The sequence below is a fragment of the Anopheles maculipalpis genome, chromosome 3RL (genome assembly GCF_943734695.1).
Source record: "Anopheles maculipalpis chromosome 3RL, idAnoMacuDA_375_x, whole genome shotgun sequence".
Taxonomy (NCBI): Eukaryota; Metazoa; Arthropoda; class Insecta; order Diptera; family Culicidae; genus Anopheles; species Anopheles maculipalpis.
In genome coordinates, this window is record NC_064872.1 from 265,001 (window position 1) to 280,153 (window position 15,153).

At 42.0% G+C, this 15,153-nt stretch overlaps 2 protein-coding genes across 7 annotated transcripts in view; one reads left to right on the plus strand and one right to left on the minus strand.

Moving 5' to 3' along the window:
* Positions 1-9,578, plus strand: part of LOC126564081 (dachshund homolog 2) — a 21,127-nt gene extending 11,549 nt beyond the window's left edge. For 5 of the 6 annotated variants that reach the window (XM_050221000.1, XM_050220998.1, XM_050221003.1 and 2 more), the window contains exons 9-12: positions 84-167; positions 631-777; positions 892-1,317; positions 4,009-4,154. In XM_050221000.1, coding sequence (XP_050076957.1) covers positions 84-167; positions 631-777; positions 892-1,317; positions 4,009-4,139 — 788 coding nt within the window. In that variant the 3' untranslated portion in view covers positions 4,140-4,154. Of the gene's footprint in view, positions 1-83; positions 168-630; positions 778-891; positions 1,318-4,008; positions 4,155-7,641; positions 7,722-7,787; positions 7,959-8,026; positions 8,228-8,298; positions 8,583-8,646; positions 8,866-8,939; positions 9,212-9,271 lie in introns of those variants that run through there. The other variant, XM_050221002.1, reaches the window with a different exon arrangement.
* Positions 9,579-10,805: 1,227 nt separating this feature from the next.
* LOC126565971 (uncharacterized) lies at positions 10,806-13,808 on the minus strand. The gene is made up of 7 exons (XM_050223171.1): positions 13,782-13,808; positions 12,441-12,588; positions 12,010-12,218; positions 11,801-11,936; positions 11,456-11,721; positions 11,245-11,380; positions 10,806-10,837 (listed from the first exon to the last, which is right to left on the minus strand). Exons 1-7 carry the CDS (start codon positions 13,806-13,808, stop codon positions 10,806-10,808), a joined length of 954 nt encoding a protein of 317 aa, XP_050079128.1.
* Positions 13,809-15,153: the final 1,345 nt, after the last annotated feature.

Sequence of the window (15,153 nt, forward strand, 5' to 3'; positions counted from 1 at the left end):
TTAAGTTTTCCCACATGTGTGTGTGTGTGTGTATGTTTTTTCTTTTCATGCCTTTACATATTTACTGACTATGAATCCCGTAGCCGAGCTGAAGATGGACGTAATCAGAGAGCGCGAAGTGAAGGACTCGTTCGAGCGTCAGTTGGCTGATGAAAAACGATTACGAGGTAGGACATTGCGATTGGGATCGCGCGAATGCATAAATGTAGTGTTACAAGCATGTTTCACTTGAGTAGAATGGTGTGTTTTGATGCTTCAATCCGTTTTGCATTGCGGACGCATTTTCGACGATCGAGCCTGGCTGATTATAACGCTCGGGAGTGGTTTGCTTGCCGAAATTGTTTCGCCGAAGTTGGAAAATCAAACATCTTCGAATCAAGACGCGTTTTTGGTTATGTTTTCGGTCCTTTTGTTTTACTCCTTTCCCATATTTCCCTTATTTTGTGAGGAAACCTTTTTTATGATTTCTGTTTTTTTTCCTCTGAAATGATTGATGAAATTCGTCAACGATTAAGCATCATAAATCACATATTTTCTTAGTCTCAGCTAAAATATTACTCAAAATATGGGTAAAGTGGTACGATGAGGACACGGGGCATAATATTTTATCTTGGTTTGATTTGCACCTAGCACTCTACCAAAAGCGATTCAAAAAGGAGCGTCGATTACGTATCCAGATACAGGAGCGGCTGGATGGTGAACGGAAGCGGCGTGTTCAGCTAGAGGACATCATCAAGGCTTCCGGTGCACCCGCTGAAGCACTGAGAATCATTGCGGGTAAGGCGGATGCAAGACATCACGGATTGCACTTGAGCATACTTCTGATGCGGGTGTGGTGATACGTATGTGTGTTTTTTTGTCTCTCGATCGATTTTGCGTTTGTCTATACAGACAACATTAGCAGCGATCAGCAGCAGCGTGAAAAGGAGCGCGAGCGCGACTCGGAGCGTGAGAAGGAACGGGACAAGGAGCGAGAGCGTGACCGGGATCGCCGGGAACAACGTGATAAAGGACAGGAACGTGAACGAGAGCATCATCATCAGCAATCGTCCTCGGCGTCGGAACGGAACCGCGACCGGGGCGCTATCGACGAGTCCTTGCGTGCTGATAGACATCGCGTAGAGGTCGAACGGGAGCGACGTGCATCTTCGTCCGAGCGATACTCGAAAGAAGAGAGTCCCGCGCCCAACCTTTCGATATCGTCACGTCCGAGCCAGGAAGTGTCACCTTCCCAGCCTCCAATCAGCGAAGGTAAATCGTGGAACTATTCCGGCCTCGACATCATGGCTTCCGGAGCCTTCTGGCAGAATTACTCCGGTAAGTAGCAAGTGCAAAGCGTCGTGCAAACGGTGGGTCTGGTTAAGCGATTTGAATTATAGACAACAAACGATGGGCGACATTCGATATGCAAATGGGTCATGCATTCATAAAATTTCCCAAATTGCATTATCAGCGCTATTGAAAATCGTCGAACCGTGCAATTGGTGTTTGCTAACCTCTCGCTTTTCCGCGATGCTGAAGCTAATAGGCATTTTTTTTAACGCTACGCTCAGCGCCTGTCGACCCTGCCGACGGATGGTACGAAATAGTAAGTGCGCAGGGAACGGGAAAGTGGCCCTCGAGATGCTGAAAGGGCGAAAGACAAAACGCAAAGCAACAACAGCCATGGCATGGGATATACGGCTGTGAGGCTGTGCTTCGATACAAATGATGACAATAATGATGTCAATCGTAACGCCGTAACGAAGTTAGATCCATTTTCATAATCATTTTGCAATTTTACATCAATCTATTTATTTTATTTCTTTTACATTCTCCCCTCCGACGGAAGAATAAACCGTACGGAGGACGGGACGGTTTTGCACGCACTAATCGGTTTTCGAGCGAAATGTGCTTCCACTTTCACCGTGTCGCTGGTTGTCGATGTTTGGGACTCTGGTGGCTTCTTGGTTCCGGTAAAGTGGAGCTGGAGTAGCGTTTTCCTTTCAGCTCCCGGCTATTTCCCCGTTTTCTCCCATTCCTTCTTCCAACGCTTGCCGGCAAGGTTAACAACGGCTTGACAGTGGTACACTTTTCCGTCGATGAAAAATTTAAATATATATTAAAAGTAAAACAAAGTAAATTGGTCGGTTCTGTTGAATGTTGGCTCTTCTGCGTTGGGGATCGGTATCGGGAGGCAGGAAGGACGATATGGTTAAAGTACATGCACAGCCATAAATGTTTCGTACCCGCATTTTTACGGTGTGCGTTTGCTTCTTTGTGACTTTTCGAAACAACCGTGTGCTGCTACATCAAGGAAGATGCTTTCATTCTTCCAGCGCGTACGCGCACATTCTCCCTTTCATTACATTTCTTGGTGTTGGATGTATTTGTATTAAATGTTTTTCATAAACATAATCCAATTTATTCTTTCTTTTTTGTTGTTGTTGTTGCCGCACCTTTTCGCTCTCTCCTCATCATTTGCCTGCAGTGCAAGAGAGCGGAGCCCGCGTTATGTTATTATATTCAGATAATGGTTATGGTTGACTATGACGGAGAAAAAAAGGGAGATCGGACCAGGTAAAGGCTGCCGGAGGTCGGCGAGAGGGGGAAAATGGTACGCTTTCGGCAAATAATTTCTGCGTGGTACAAATGGAGGGGTCGCTGGCAGAGAACAGGTCAGGCTGGCAGTGCGGTTGCAAGGGGAGGGTAGGCTGGTGAAGTGAAAAGCTGCCTGAGTACGCAGTAAATTCATGCATTTCTAAGTACAGTCTCTCTGCTTGGCAATGCTGTATCCTTTTTTATTTTCCGTGGATAAGTTAAAAAATCCGAAAATCACATGCGGCGCCTGCCGCAAGGCTTAGCTAGCAAAAAGAAACAACCGTGAAGAAAAGCCCAAGCGAAAGATATGGGGTATCTATGGTGGCACAGCAGCATGAAGAACCACCCCCCGACGGAAGAAAAGGAAAAAATTCTTTTTATTTTTGACGTTTCATGCCAAACAACCGTCCGCTCGCGTTGCTGGTTCATCCACCCCCCGGGGGGTGGACGCGGCGGTGTTGACGGCGAACGAAGCAGTCAAAGTAGGCTATGATATCGCAAGTGAGACATCATAAACAGAAAAAAGTTGATTCAATTTCACGCTAGGCTACGGAGATGATCCATTTACTTCGGGTGCGCTGCAGTCAGCAAAATGGTGGCTCCATCATCACCAAGAACCGAGTTGATACACTTGCTTGGCTGATTGTAAAGGTGTCCCGGTTCTTTTCTGTCGTTGGCGGCGCAAGGAGCGGCAGAATCCTTGTGGGTGCTCCTGACGAGCAATTGTTTGGGTTTTTTTTTATTGCTATCACTATCTGTGTTGCCTCGGGCAACGAAGGTGACGCGATTCCGTTTTTCAGCGCAGTTTCATGTGCACTCGACCCCAGGTGCAGGTTAAGCTTTTTTCGTTTTTAATTTCTTAATACTTGCCAGGGGATATGGCTTTTGTTTCGCACTGTTATGCTTATGTTGTGCCTGGCCTACCGGAGGGGATGCGTGCGCTGGGGGAGCCATCACCTGCCGCAGCCGAGTAGCTTATTTCGGATTTACAACGGGATTTTCTGCACAATGTCGTCTTGCTTGTGTGGTGCTAGGGATTCTTTCGTTCCGTGGGTGGGCACCCTCCCGAATGACATTCACGTACTCTCGAATTGCCGGCAAATCAGTTTAATTCTCTAGGCGATAATCGTCGCAGAAAAGCGTTTTAGGAAATGAAGCGATACATTCCTTCATAGTTGCACTGGGACACGCACCCAGCGGCAATGCGTGTTTTTTTTTGCTAATGGAACACTGCGAGATGAAAAACTAATTTCGCAAAAGTACATTGTTAGCTTTCTTTTGTTAGACCACGTGTTTGCATAACGTAATAAAATGACGCTACTAGTATGATTCTTCTGTTTTTGTCAAGTTTGTGATTTAATGCGTGTGTGAGAGTGAGGGAGGTGGAGAATGAGTGAGGTTTTATTATGTCAATTTTTATGTTTTCAGAATCCCTCGCCCAAGAGCTGGAGCTGGAGCGAAAAGCACGTCAGCAGGCGACCGAAGGGGAAGTAAAAGGGCCGCTGCAGGATCGTTCGAATTACTATAAAAACTCCGTACTTTATACCAGTGCCACATAGTTCAAATTATCGCTAATCTATACAACCACATTTGCAACACCACTATCGTACTGGTACCGCGTAACACATGTGCAATTAAAGTAAATCTGCAAGATTCCAGCATCTCACCAATAGCAGCGGTGACATGATAATTCGTTATCGGACTCCATTTGGGAAACCACTGGGCGAACATATTTCAGTAAGCAGCACCGTCACACATCTACATGTACATTATAAGCAGGTGCATGCCATGGAGCACCAAAGCCGAATGCAGCGGAGCCGCTACAGTGATAGATCGTGTATTAAACAAAGAACAAACGTAAAAAGCATTTTCCACACTATACAAATTGATCTTGTACACTTTTCATTCAGCGACAATGATAAGCTTTTGCGCAGACACGAGCGCCCTGTAAGCAGAGCGTTTACTGTCGACTAAGGTCAGAGCTTAGAGTAAGGCACTACGAACAGGCTCGATACGGAGAGTGTAAAAGTTGGACAGCTTCCGAAATTTGTGGTGCCGCATTCGACAAAGCCTCTTCATGCGATCTCAAACCTATGCATGTTGTTCTTGTTCCAGAAGACACAATAGTTCGTCCAAATAGGTCCAAGGTATCTCTCATTACAGGATCACCCGATACGGTGGAATGTATCATATTAGGAACTACGGAGAGCCATTTTTATATAATACTAGCGATATCAAACACAGAAGCCGATCGAAAGTATAATCATTAACAACAATCACCTTAAAGTAATGCTTTTTGCAACAACAAACAAAAATATTGGATGAAACACATGAACATATTACGAAAATTTCAATCATTTCGCAACTTAATATTTCTACTTGTGTACTAGCAAAGAACAGACTGCGTCCGTACTGGTTGAAGCCAAATTTGAATTAGGCAAACCCGACTATTAACAAACGGATCGAAGAGATAAACACGGGAGACGCCAAAAAAAAAAAACAGCATAAAACGCGAGAGATAAAAAAAATCATAATAACGAGAAAGCAAGTGATTATCGTCTGTATTTGTGTTAAAATATAAGCAAAACGTGGAGAAAAGTGAACAATGCATAGATTGTAGCCTCAACTTCGAGTTGTATAAAACGGTGTAATTAGTCTGCAAGATCTTTCGCGCCCTACGTTGCATTTAACCATGAATAGGTGAAGCTGGATTTTATTTTAATAATTTTTATTATTTATTATCGACATTTTATTTATAGTTTTGTGCCGATCCTTCTTTGATTGTCCTTTAAGTAAACGACTGTTAGATTGTTGGCAACGATTGATTTGGCTTCTAAATTATTAGAAAAGCTTATTGTTAAGAGGTCCGGATTACATAATTGTATATCAATACACAACATATGAACTGTGCTATGTGCTACAAACCACAAAATAAACCTGTATTAACTAGTATCCGGGTGTTGTGTGTGTTTACTGTGTTGTTAATAATTTCGTTTAATTCGTGAGAAATGTTCTTAGAAGACATATTTTGTTGGTATGTCTGCAAGAAAAGGAGATCCACACGATCCCGAAAAGGTTCTACATGCAAGAAGTATTGCAGATTACTGTTTTCTTTCCTTCTTTCCGAATACTCCTGTTTGCCCTCGAAGTAAGGACTTAGCCCTACCCATTTTGTAACAGAGGGTGGTTTATAGATTATCGTTGACAATTTGTAGGAGCACGGGAAGAGAAGCATAATGAAAGGTGGCGAACATCGGACGAATGTGATGAAATGAACACGTGATGACGAATTACCACATAAGTATCCTTTAGGATTTTTTTTTGTATTAGGCAAAATACAGGAGAAAAAAAGTGTGTTGCCTGTGAATCGAGTTTAGCTGACTCTGCCACTGAGAGAATGGGGCTACGGATCGAGCGACCTGGTAATGGATTGATATTCTGAGCATCTTTAAGGAGTAGAACTCTTTCATTTAATATACATGATGGAGGGTATACATATATGTATAATATTGCGTATTTTTGCATTGAATGAAATGCCAAGAATGAAGCCAATGAAGACGAAAATTTGAGCGCGCTTATCATCGATCGTACCATTTACATCGATCAATTTTGGTTTTGGTGGTCTAACTTAGTCGATAAATACGAAGATTAACGGGGCCGGAAATTCATGAATAAATCCTTGCTACACTTTGCAGAACTGATTGGATAATACAATGTGGTCATTCAGTCTGTAGTTATATTTCAATGAACATTTTTTGACAACGCAAACGCAGTTTCAAATGTACTTTTTATTATTCACACAGTTGTAATCTGCAAACGCTACATAAATTGATGCACTTCTTATTTATGGTAACCGGCACTGGAACGGTGCAGAAGAATTACAACAATGTTGGACGAATAGTCCGATGCTTCTGCCCGCACCTTTGCCGAAACACGCTTTCATGCGCATTATCGGTAGCTGTCGCGTGTGTCAAATACAACCAAAAAAACGTGGCAAATTTAATTCGAAAGCTATCTACATATATTTATTAGTTTTTGTTTGAAATGCTCTTCAAGATTTCGTACATTCTTTGTTACGAAGAAACGACTAAACTATTTTGATGAAAAAAACAAATGCTTTTCATTATATGAATTTGTTATGCCGTTTAAAAATTAAAAAAAAAAACAAAACAAATTGCATTGAATATTGGGAAAAAATTTAACACATATGTAAATCATTAAATTGGAAACATAAAACATAATTACAAACGCAGCATAAATGTCACCCTAGTCTGGTCACCTTGTATGAAGCTGTCAACCATCAACATAAAATGACAGCTACTGTTGTGATCGCACCTTCTCTTCGTACGTATTGTAAACGTCATACTTTTTGTTGAGAGGTGTAAACAAAGCTGCAATGCAAGTAAGAAACTTGTAATCGCATATTTTTAACAGATTGTTCATTGCCGGCGTTATAAAAATAGTTCTTTTTCCTTTCTGAAAAGCTTGTGAAACACTGGCAAGGTTAATATTGTAGTGGATAAAGTTCGTCTGAACTGATACATTGGCGAACGAAGCTCTTCCGACGTACCGAAATGAATGAACGAACAGTGCGACATTGTTTGCGAATAATTTTCGCATTTTTGTGTGTAAAAAGTGTTTTAGCATTTCCAGAGCAAGGAAAATGGGACTTGGTGTTAACGAAGGTACGTGTTTAGCAAAACAATCGTCCCCGGTTAGAGAACGATGAAAGGAAATCTTCGTAGTTCCGACACAGGGAAAGGGTCAACGAGATACAACGGCACTCTGCTACATGGTGACGAAAACAAGTGACACATATATTTATGGGTTCTTATCATTTCAGCGGAACACGTATATTCCAATACCGAAATCGCTATACGATGGTTTTAGCATCTTTGTACAAGGTAAGTGAATTGTTAGGACAATTCGGGAAACGGGGTTTTTAGTGAACAATAGTTTCTTAGTTGCTAAATGTATTTACTGTACGGCTGAAATGTTTTATATTGTTTGTGTGCTACTGTGATTTGATTCAAGTGACTTGTGAGCCGGCACTTGTTCAACCGAGTACCAATGCTGAAGTGCGTGTAAACATATCCTGGAGCCTTCGAGAATTAAAATGTTGGCAAGAATATGTGAGCTACGTGAGTAGTTACCATGGTTGCGTATGATGTTGACTGTGTTTATAATCGATGTTGATGTTTTTTTAGTCTTACTTGCTGCAGGATGAACGATTTCCGTTGAGGAATAATGTGACGCAGATTGATTCTACGGTATACCCAAATGTATGCAGCAATGATCGACATATCGTAATTCCGGAAACCAAATTCGCAGAGACCAGCAATCCAGTTGCTGCACAATCTCGACGAAGCATTGGAGCTGTATGTCTTGGGAGCGTTTTCAGTAGGTACGTGAAAGCAAAACCTGACTCATGGCCTTTATTTTACAGTTAAGCAGCGAACAGCAACCGGTCTTTACAGTGTCAAAGGATGGACTATACATATTTATACTGCGTATCGAGCCAGGCGATAAGGAAAGTGTACGATCCAATGGCGATGTGGACATGCTCGGCGAATACACGGCCAGCGTTCACGTCGAAATAAGACGCCAAAGCGGCTACTTATCGGCAGTCGATTGGCCACTGCTTCCAGTTAGTATAACTCAACATTTTGTATTAGGTAGACTTGAATATAATAGCTACCTTGTATTTATGGCTTTCAGTTCTATGGCGCAATGTGTTTGGTTTATGTGTTACTTGGCATTGTATGGCTAACGGTATCGTTTTTACAATGGAGAGATTTGCTTCGCATACAATTCTGGATCGGAGGTGTAATTCTACTAGGAATGCTGGAAAAGGCCATGTTTTATGGTGAATATCAGAGCATCAATTCCACTGGAGTGTCAGTAAAAGGCATGGTGCTCTTGGCAGAATGGGTCTCGTGTGGGAAGAGAACGTTGGCCAGAATGCTCGTTATTATAGTGTCCCTGGGTTTCGGAATAGTAAAGTACGTAAAATGTGTAGTATTCCGATAGCTAAAGTACCTAATAAGTATGCTCTTTATATTCTAGACCACGTTTAGGACCGATGCTGCATCGGGTGGTGGGAACAGGTGTGCTTTACCTGGTACTGGCCTGCGTAGAAAGCTTCCTGCGTATCATGCACACAAAAAATGATCCTAGCAATCAGATACTTGTTGCCAGCATCCCGCTGGCAGTTCTCGATTCAGCCATTTGCTGGTGGATATTCACCTCTCTCGTGCAAACAACTCGCACTTTGCGTCTACGACGGTAAGTCGCCCTCAAAAGAAGATAGCATCAGCGAAATGTAAACGCATGCCGTAATCATTCGTTACATTTCACAGGAATATGGTGAAGCTCTCCTTGTATAGACATTTCACCAATACGCTCATATTTGCCGTGCTGGCGTCTGTAGTGTTTATGCTGTATTCCATAAAGGTGCACCGTTTTGCGGATTGCTTGACGGATTGGAAAGAGTTGTGGGTGGATGACGCGTTTTGGCATGTGCTCTTCTCGACCCTACTACTCGTAATTATGATTCTTTGGCGACCCACTAATAACAATCAACGCTATGCTTTCACGCCACTTCTTGATAATCCTGAGGATGAGGATGACGGTAGGTTGGTGATAAAGTCTTTTTTGGCTCGTGATGATGACGTCCGTATGTGTATTTTAGAAGAGGAAGAACAATTTGTTTCCGATGCGTATGGTGTTAAGATGCGAGGAACGCGAAGTAATTCACCGAAACCCAATGCGAAAAGCCCTACCACTGACGAGGAAAACTTGAAGTGGGTGGAAGATAACATCCCTGCAGCTATCGCTGACGCGGCACTGCCTGTTTTGGATTCGGACGAGGAAATTATCAACACAAAGTTTGAGGTCTCCAAAATGCAATGAGTTGCTTCATCAGAAATCCTACGTTACATAGTAAAGTAATGTAAGCTTGCCAGGTAATTATGAAATCTGTATCGATACATGGACATTGGTTTGAATCTAACCGCTAACTGCTAGGAATACACATTAAAAGGATATTTAGCGAGAATTATGCAAATTATGGGCTCACGGTAGTGCTATGTGCACTCCATGGGTGGAATGTAAGGTGATACTACTTCGAACGGCACTAGTCAAACCATACATTTAACAAGCACGGACACAGGCACTTGACTGTAAAGCTTGATGTCCTTACAGATTGACAGTAGTAGAACAGAAAGAGGTGATTAAGATAGTGATGTGAGTGCTTTTCTTCTGACGTAGACTGTTTTGAATGAACCATGTCTTCGCATTAACTTCAACTAAAGTCTGATTTGTTACGAAGTTTCAACTTAAGACGATTTTTTTGGCTGAGTTGAACGATTGTGTTAGTATTTTTTAATGGTAGTTCTACTCCTTATGCCACTTCGAATTCATGTCGTGTAGTTTTGTTTGCAAACTACAAAGGGCAATGACAAACCTTGGTACAGTATCTGGGTATGTTTTTCCTAGCCAAGTGTCCAGGACCAGGATCGACGCATTTTGGCATCTGGAAACCTCGGACTGTCTTCGAGTGTTAATTAGACAACACATAAAGTAAGATAGTGTAATAAAAATACGTACCCTTATTCAAGCTTAGATACGTGCTATGTAATTGTTTGCATTATTCATCCGAAACTTTTTACGACAAAGGAAAAAATGGAGGAATCAAAAAGAGTTTTTCTTGATGTAGACTGATGTATCAAGGGTCATGGCCGTTACTTAGAAATTCAGGCATTATTATAAATGCTTCTAAAACAGAAGCGACAAAATAAAAATGTGATATTTTTGATTGAGTCCCAAGCGAATGTGATCGACTTTGATTGCTGCAAATGTTGGGTGGCAATACATACATACATTTTTTTTATTCTGTGGTATCCTATCCGGAGACGGTCTTAGCCTGGACATTTCTTGCTTCTATGTTTTTAAAACATGCAGTTTTATGTAATGCAATGTGTAAAGTTGAGGAAACATGACATTTACAAGAGAGCAGTAATAAAATATAACCTTTTTTTTATTTTTCCAGTTTTTAAAACTATTATTTAATTCTTGTGATAAGTATTTGGATCGCAATGAATCGGTTTCTTTGACAAATGTTATTTTTTTTGTTCCATAGGAATTTATTCATTATTAGAGTTATCTAATTCACTTTTATAAATATACCTGGCTTTCGCATCATGAACGATCCAACGGCGTTTTTCTCAGTCCTGAATTGTTAAGTTCGTTCCATTACCTGCTAAAGGGAAATGCGTAAAACAAGCAATGTTTTAGAATCTGTACGAACAGAATTGGATAAGGAACTGCACCTCTAGTTGCGTTTGTGTTTCCGCATATGTTTGTGCTATATGAAACAGAACTTCCTGTAATACCTCAACCAGTATTAGGAAAGAGTCGTTCTAACGAAATGCAATGCATTAAGGATTTGGTTGATTATTGTGCTTAGGAAGGCCATCCCATTTTAAGTACAGTTACCGCCCAGCTGAGCGTAAAATAGCGCAGTAAAATAGACTGTACAGAGCTCCTAGAAACAAACAAATGTTTGGCTTTGCCAAATTTAGTCTGGAAACTCCGTTGCTTGCTGGAAAAATAGGAAACACACTTGTAAGATGAGAGAATTTATGTTGGTCTGTTTATTCATACCATGAACTCTATCCGCTCGAGTAGTTTGCGAAAGTCCAGATTTGCGTGACTCAAGAATAGGAGATTTCTGTGGCTTATCACATTCCATACTTTCCTCGTTACTTTTCCAATACACATTCGAGATAGTCGCCAGGCACTGAACAGTCAAATAGAATAGAAAAAGGAAAAATTTGCTGTCCTTTTGATCTTTTCAACCGTCTGTAGCACTAACCTTCAGTTTAAGATCTCCATGACGGAAATGCTTTGGTTTGACGCGAAATTCTAACCCTAGAATGGATGTCTCTAGATGATCAGGTGTGAGGGAAACTATTTTTGGATACTGCCGAACGTAAGATGGATCAGCCAGTTCACTGTTAATGTACCACGTCAGTTGTACGGCCGGCTTTGAGCGGCCAGAGGTACAATTAAGTCGCACATAGTCACCTATTTGATACCTTGGATAGCCTCCTGATATGACAGGATCCGTATCTGGCAGAACTGTGAAATAAACGAAGGGGAAAAATAAATAAAAACGTTGCTATGTGATCAAGAGGGACTGAGCAGTAATGTTACTTACCAACCACCATCATCTCGCTATTATTAGCGACCGTTTGAAACGAAGGTCCTTCGGCCGATACTTCGCAGCGGTATTTGCCGCTAGAGAATAAGTTTACGTTCTCCAACATAACGTGACTGTTGGTGGAGTTGTGAAGCTGTTCAAAGTATAAGGATGAGTGATCAAGTTGCTTAAAACGTTTCAGATGGACGAAAAGTGCTATTACGTACATTCACGGTGATACCTTCGATCGAGAAGGTCTGCTGGGGTGGATCATCTCGGGGAACGTAACGATAAAACTCGCTACCATCTTTATACCACTTTACTGAATATAGGACTTCACCCTCCATATCATAGAGACACTCGAGCTTGGCACTGTGACCCTGAGCTGCGTGCTTGGGAACTCGTATCTCGATCAACTTAACGGCAAATGCATGTTCTGAAATAATGGAATGTTTTCAAAATTATTATTTTTGTTTTTTCAACTTTTTTCTCACTGAACATACACTTTCGTTTAGTCCTTAGAAAAGCCTTTTGTTCTTCTTCACTACAAACTTATGAAAAGCTATGTGATACCCGTATGTGATACCCGTCAAAAGCAACATAAATTCCTTGTTGTAAAGATTAATTTTGTATTTTACATGACGGCTCACTATCTCACCTTTAATTATCGAAACCATCAGCACGATCCACAAAATCAACATTTCATATTTCCTGAAGCTTGTTCCAGGGATAACCATTGGAAAATCGAATTCGTAAACGCTGGACACTAATTGCTGCTCGTATGTAAAAGCACTGCCCACATCGTACTACGTGTTGTGGATCAGTTCTCACTATATCCTATTAAAGATCAACTCGTTGCCGATTGTTTGCTACACAGACGAACCATAGTCAGTTCAGTTATTGGCGTAGACAAGCCCATAAGCACTATTTTCAGACTTTTGGTTTAGCATTTCAGTTCGCAGCGCACTCAACTTAACAGTTTTTGTTTTGCATTCTGCGATCCGTTCAATAGCACCAAAATAATCCATTCAATAGCACAATAATCCGTCTTGAATCCTAGACTATATTCACGATGTTCACCACACTGAAAAAGAATAACTCGCTGCTGGTTTTGAGCAGTAAACTAATGTGTCGAAATTTATTCGATTTTGACTGGCAATTAAAACCGAAACTCGTAACGAACTTCCGCCACTGGAACGACACAAAGCCACATCCGATACAAGCGAGTGCACTACACAAAGTCAGAGACACGCAACAATCGCATCCGAGTCCGATGTCAGACTTCGGGATGGTTGGCAATTGAGCATAGTTCTCGCTCTCGGCCGATGGTTCCCTTCGCGTCATATACTCCCACGCTAAAAGCGTAGCAGCTGGAACATACCACATGTGCGAGAAAGGAATAGAAACTCGCTTTATCGCTGCTCTCGTGAACCGAAGCATAACAACCCTATCGCCCGTCAACCGATTACTGCATCGCGAGGGTCCCGTACCATACACAACAAAGGTCCTTAACATGCTCAGCTAGACACGGACCCTTCTGCTGATCGCATGAAGATGACGGTCAAGCAATGGGACGAACCAATATTTTACACCGTGCACGTCGTCGTATCGGACAGGGTACAATGAAATAAGGCAAAATGATGAGTGGTTCTGTGTTTGCAGTATGATCGAAGATTTTTTTGAACTGCTAAATTATGCATTTTTGTCCGACACTCACGACTGCCGTTAGGATGGGTAAAGTTGAGCATGCGTCATCCGAGATGGCACGAGTTGTAAAAAATAAGGTCGATTTTATACGGTTTCCACATAGTGTGGCGACCACTGTTGGTGGGAACTGGAGCCAAAATTCAACTGCTTCAAATCGTTCTAGCGGTTTCTTACACGCACACGCCTGACGATGACACGCATTTGTTAACAAATAATAATGCAAAGCATTACTGTTGAATATTTTTGTTTTATTTTATTTGTTTTACTCCATAGTTGTTGTGTGTGATACAACCGGCCTTTTACGTTTTTCGATCTTCATCTTGGCGCTTTATGGTAGCAGCGTTTGAAACGAGAACGTTCAGCTTTGTGTTGTTGATGCCGTTTTCTGGTTGCTTGCTGGAAGCCTGCATGTTTCGAACGTTGGAGTTTCGTTTGGGAAGCGCAAATAATCGATTGGACACGCATTATGCGGTCATGTGAGCGTGGCTCATCTTTGTGACTAAAAGAAAATCGAAGTTCGAATTCTATTTTTGACATTGTATGCCCCTGATGTCATAGGGTGATGCTCCGTGGAGCTCATTGTTACTGGAAATTCTTTCTTGAAACATGCTACTATGAGATACAAACAATGTCATTGGTCCGTACACGATCCAGTAGATCTGGCTGCAAATCTCGGCACAACTGTAAGATTGTAACGACAAAAATCTTCTTATTCTTCTTCTTCCTCTCCTCTTTCTCCTTTTTCCTCTTTTTAGCTTAACGACCTCTAAGCTCATGTTGGCCATCGAAATGGCTTACTAGACTGCCGATACCACGTAGTTGGTTAGTCAGTCCTCACTACGGGGGGACGGTCCGGATGGGTTTTGAACCCCGGTCCTGCCGTATGAAGACCGGCGCCGTTGTCGCCTACACCACCGGACCGCCCCCTAACATAAATAAAACCTATAATTCTTTATAACTGGCGGACCATCGATTGCATATTTCGATATCCTTACTCATTTAAAAGCATTTATGTTGCTCCAGAGCGTTGTACAGCGTGTATGTTCCGTTTTATGCTTGGTCACTTGATACGAAGGAAATGTTTCGTAGGCCAGTACATTTGCTGCATTTAGAACCAGCAGCAAAACCATTGTCGTTCGATTACACCGCTCCAAATACTAACGTGAAACGCAGCCGCACCATATGCGTGCTTGAGCGTATGGAGTGTTGTTGTAATTAATTATTCACGGCTATATGTTCAAAGCTGCCGATTTGCAATTCGGTATGGGGTGCAAACCCCATACCTCGTTTACGCCGTTTTGCGAAGGGTTTGCGTGTATGTTCCCCACCGGCTCGGTACACATGTCTGCACGAACGTTGGCTTGTCAAGAAAAGCAATGCAAACAATTGCGAGCGTCGTGTAAACAGAAATATTTCCAATTACACCACCCGCGTCCTGGACGATGCGGTCCGTTCTGAAAATGTTGCACCGTGGTAGATTTCTAAGGAGCTTCGACTATCGCAAAAAAAAAATGGTCAATTGCTAACTAGCACGATTTGCATGCCAATCAGTGAATCAATCAATAAACCCCGCGGATGAGGCGCGCGTAATAAACATATTTTATGAAACACGGTATGAATCATCGTCTGCAGCATATTTAGAGCATGTGTAGCATGTCCCCATC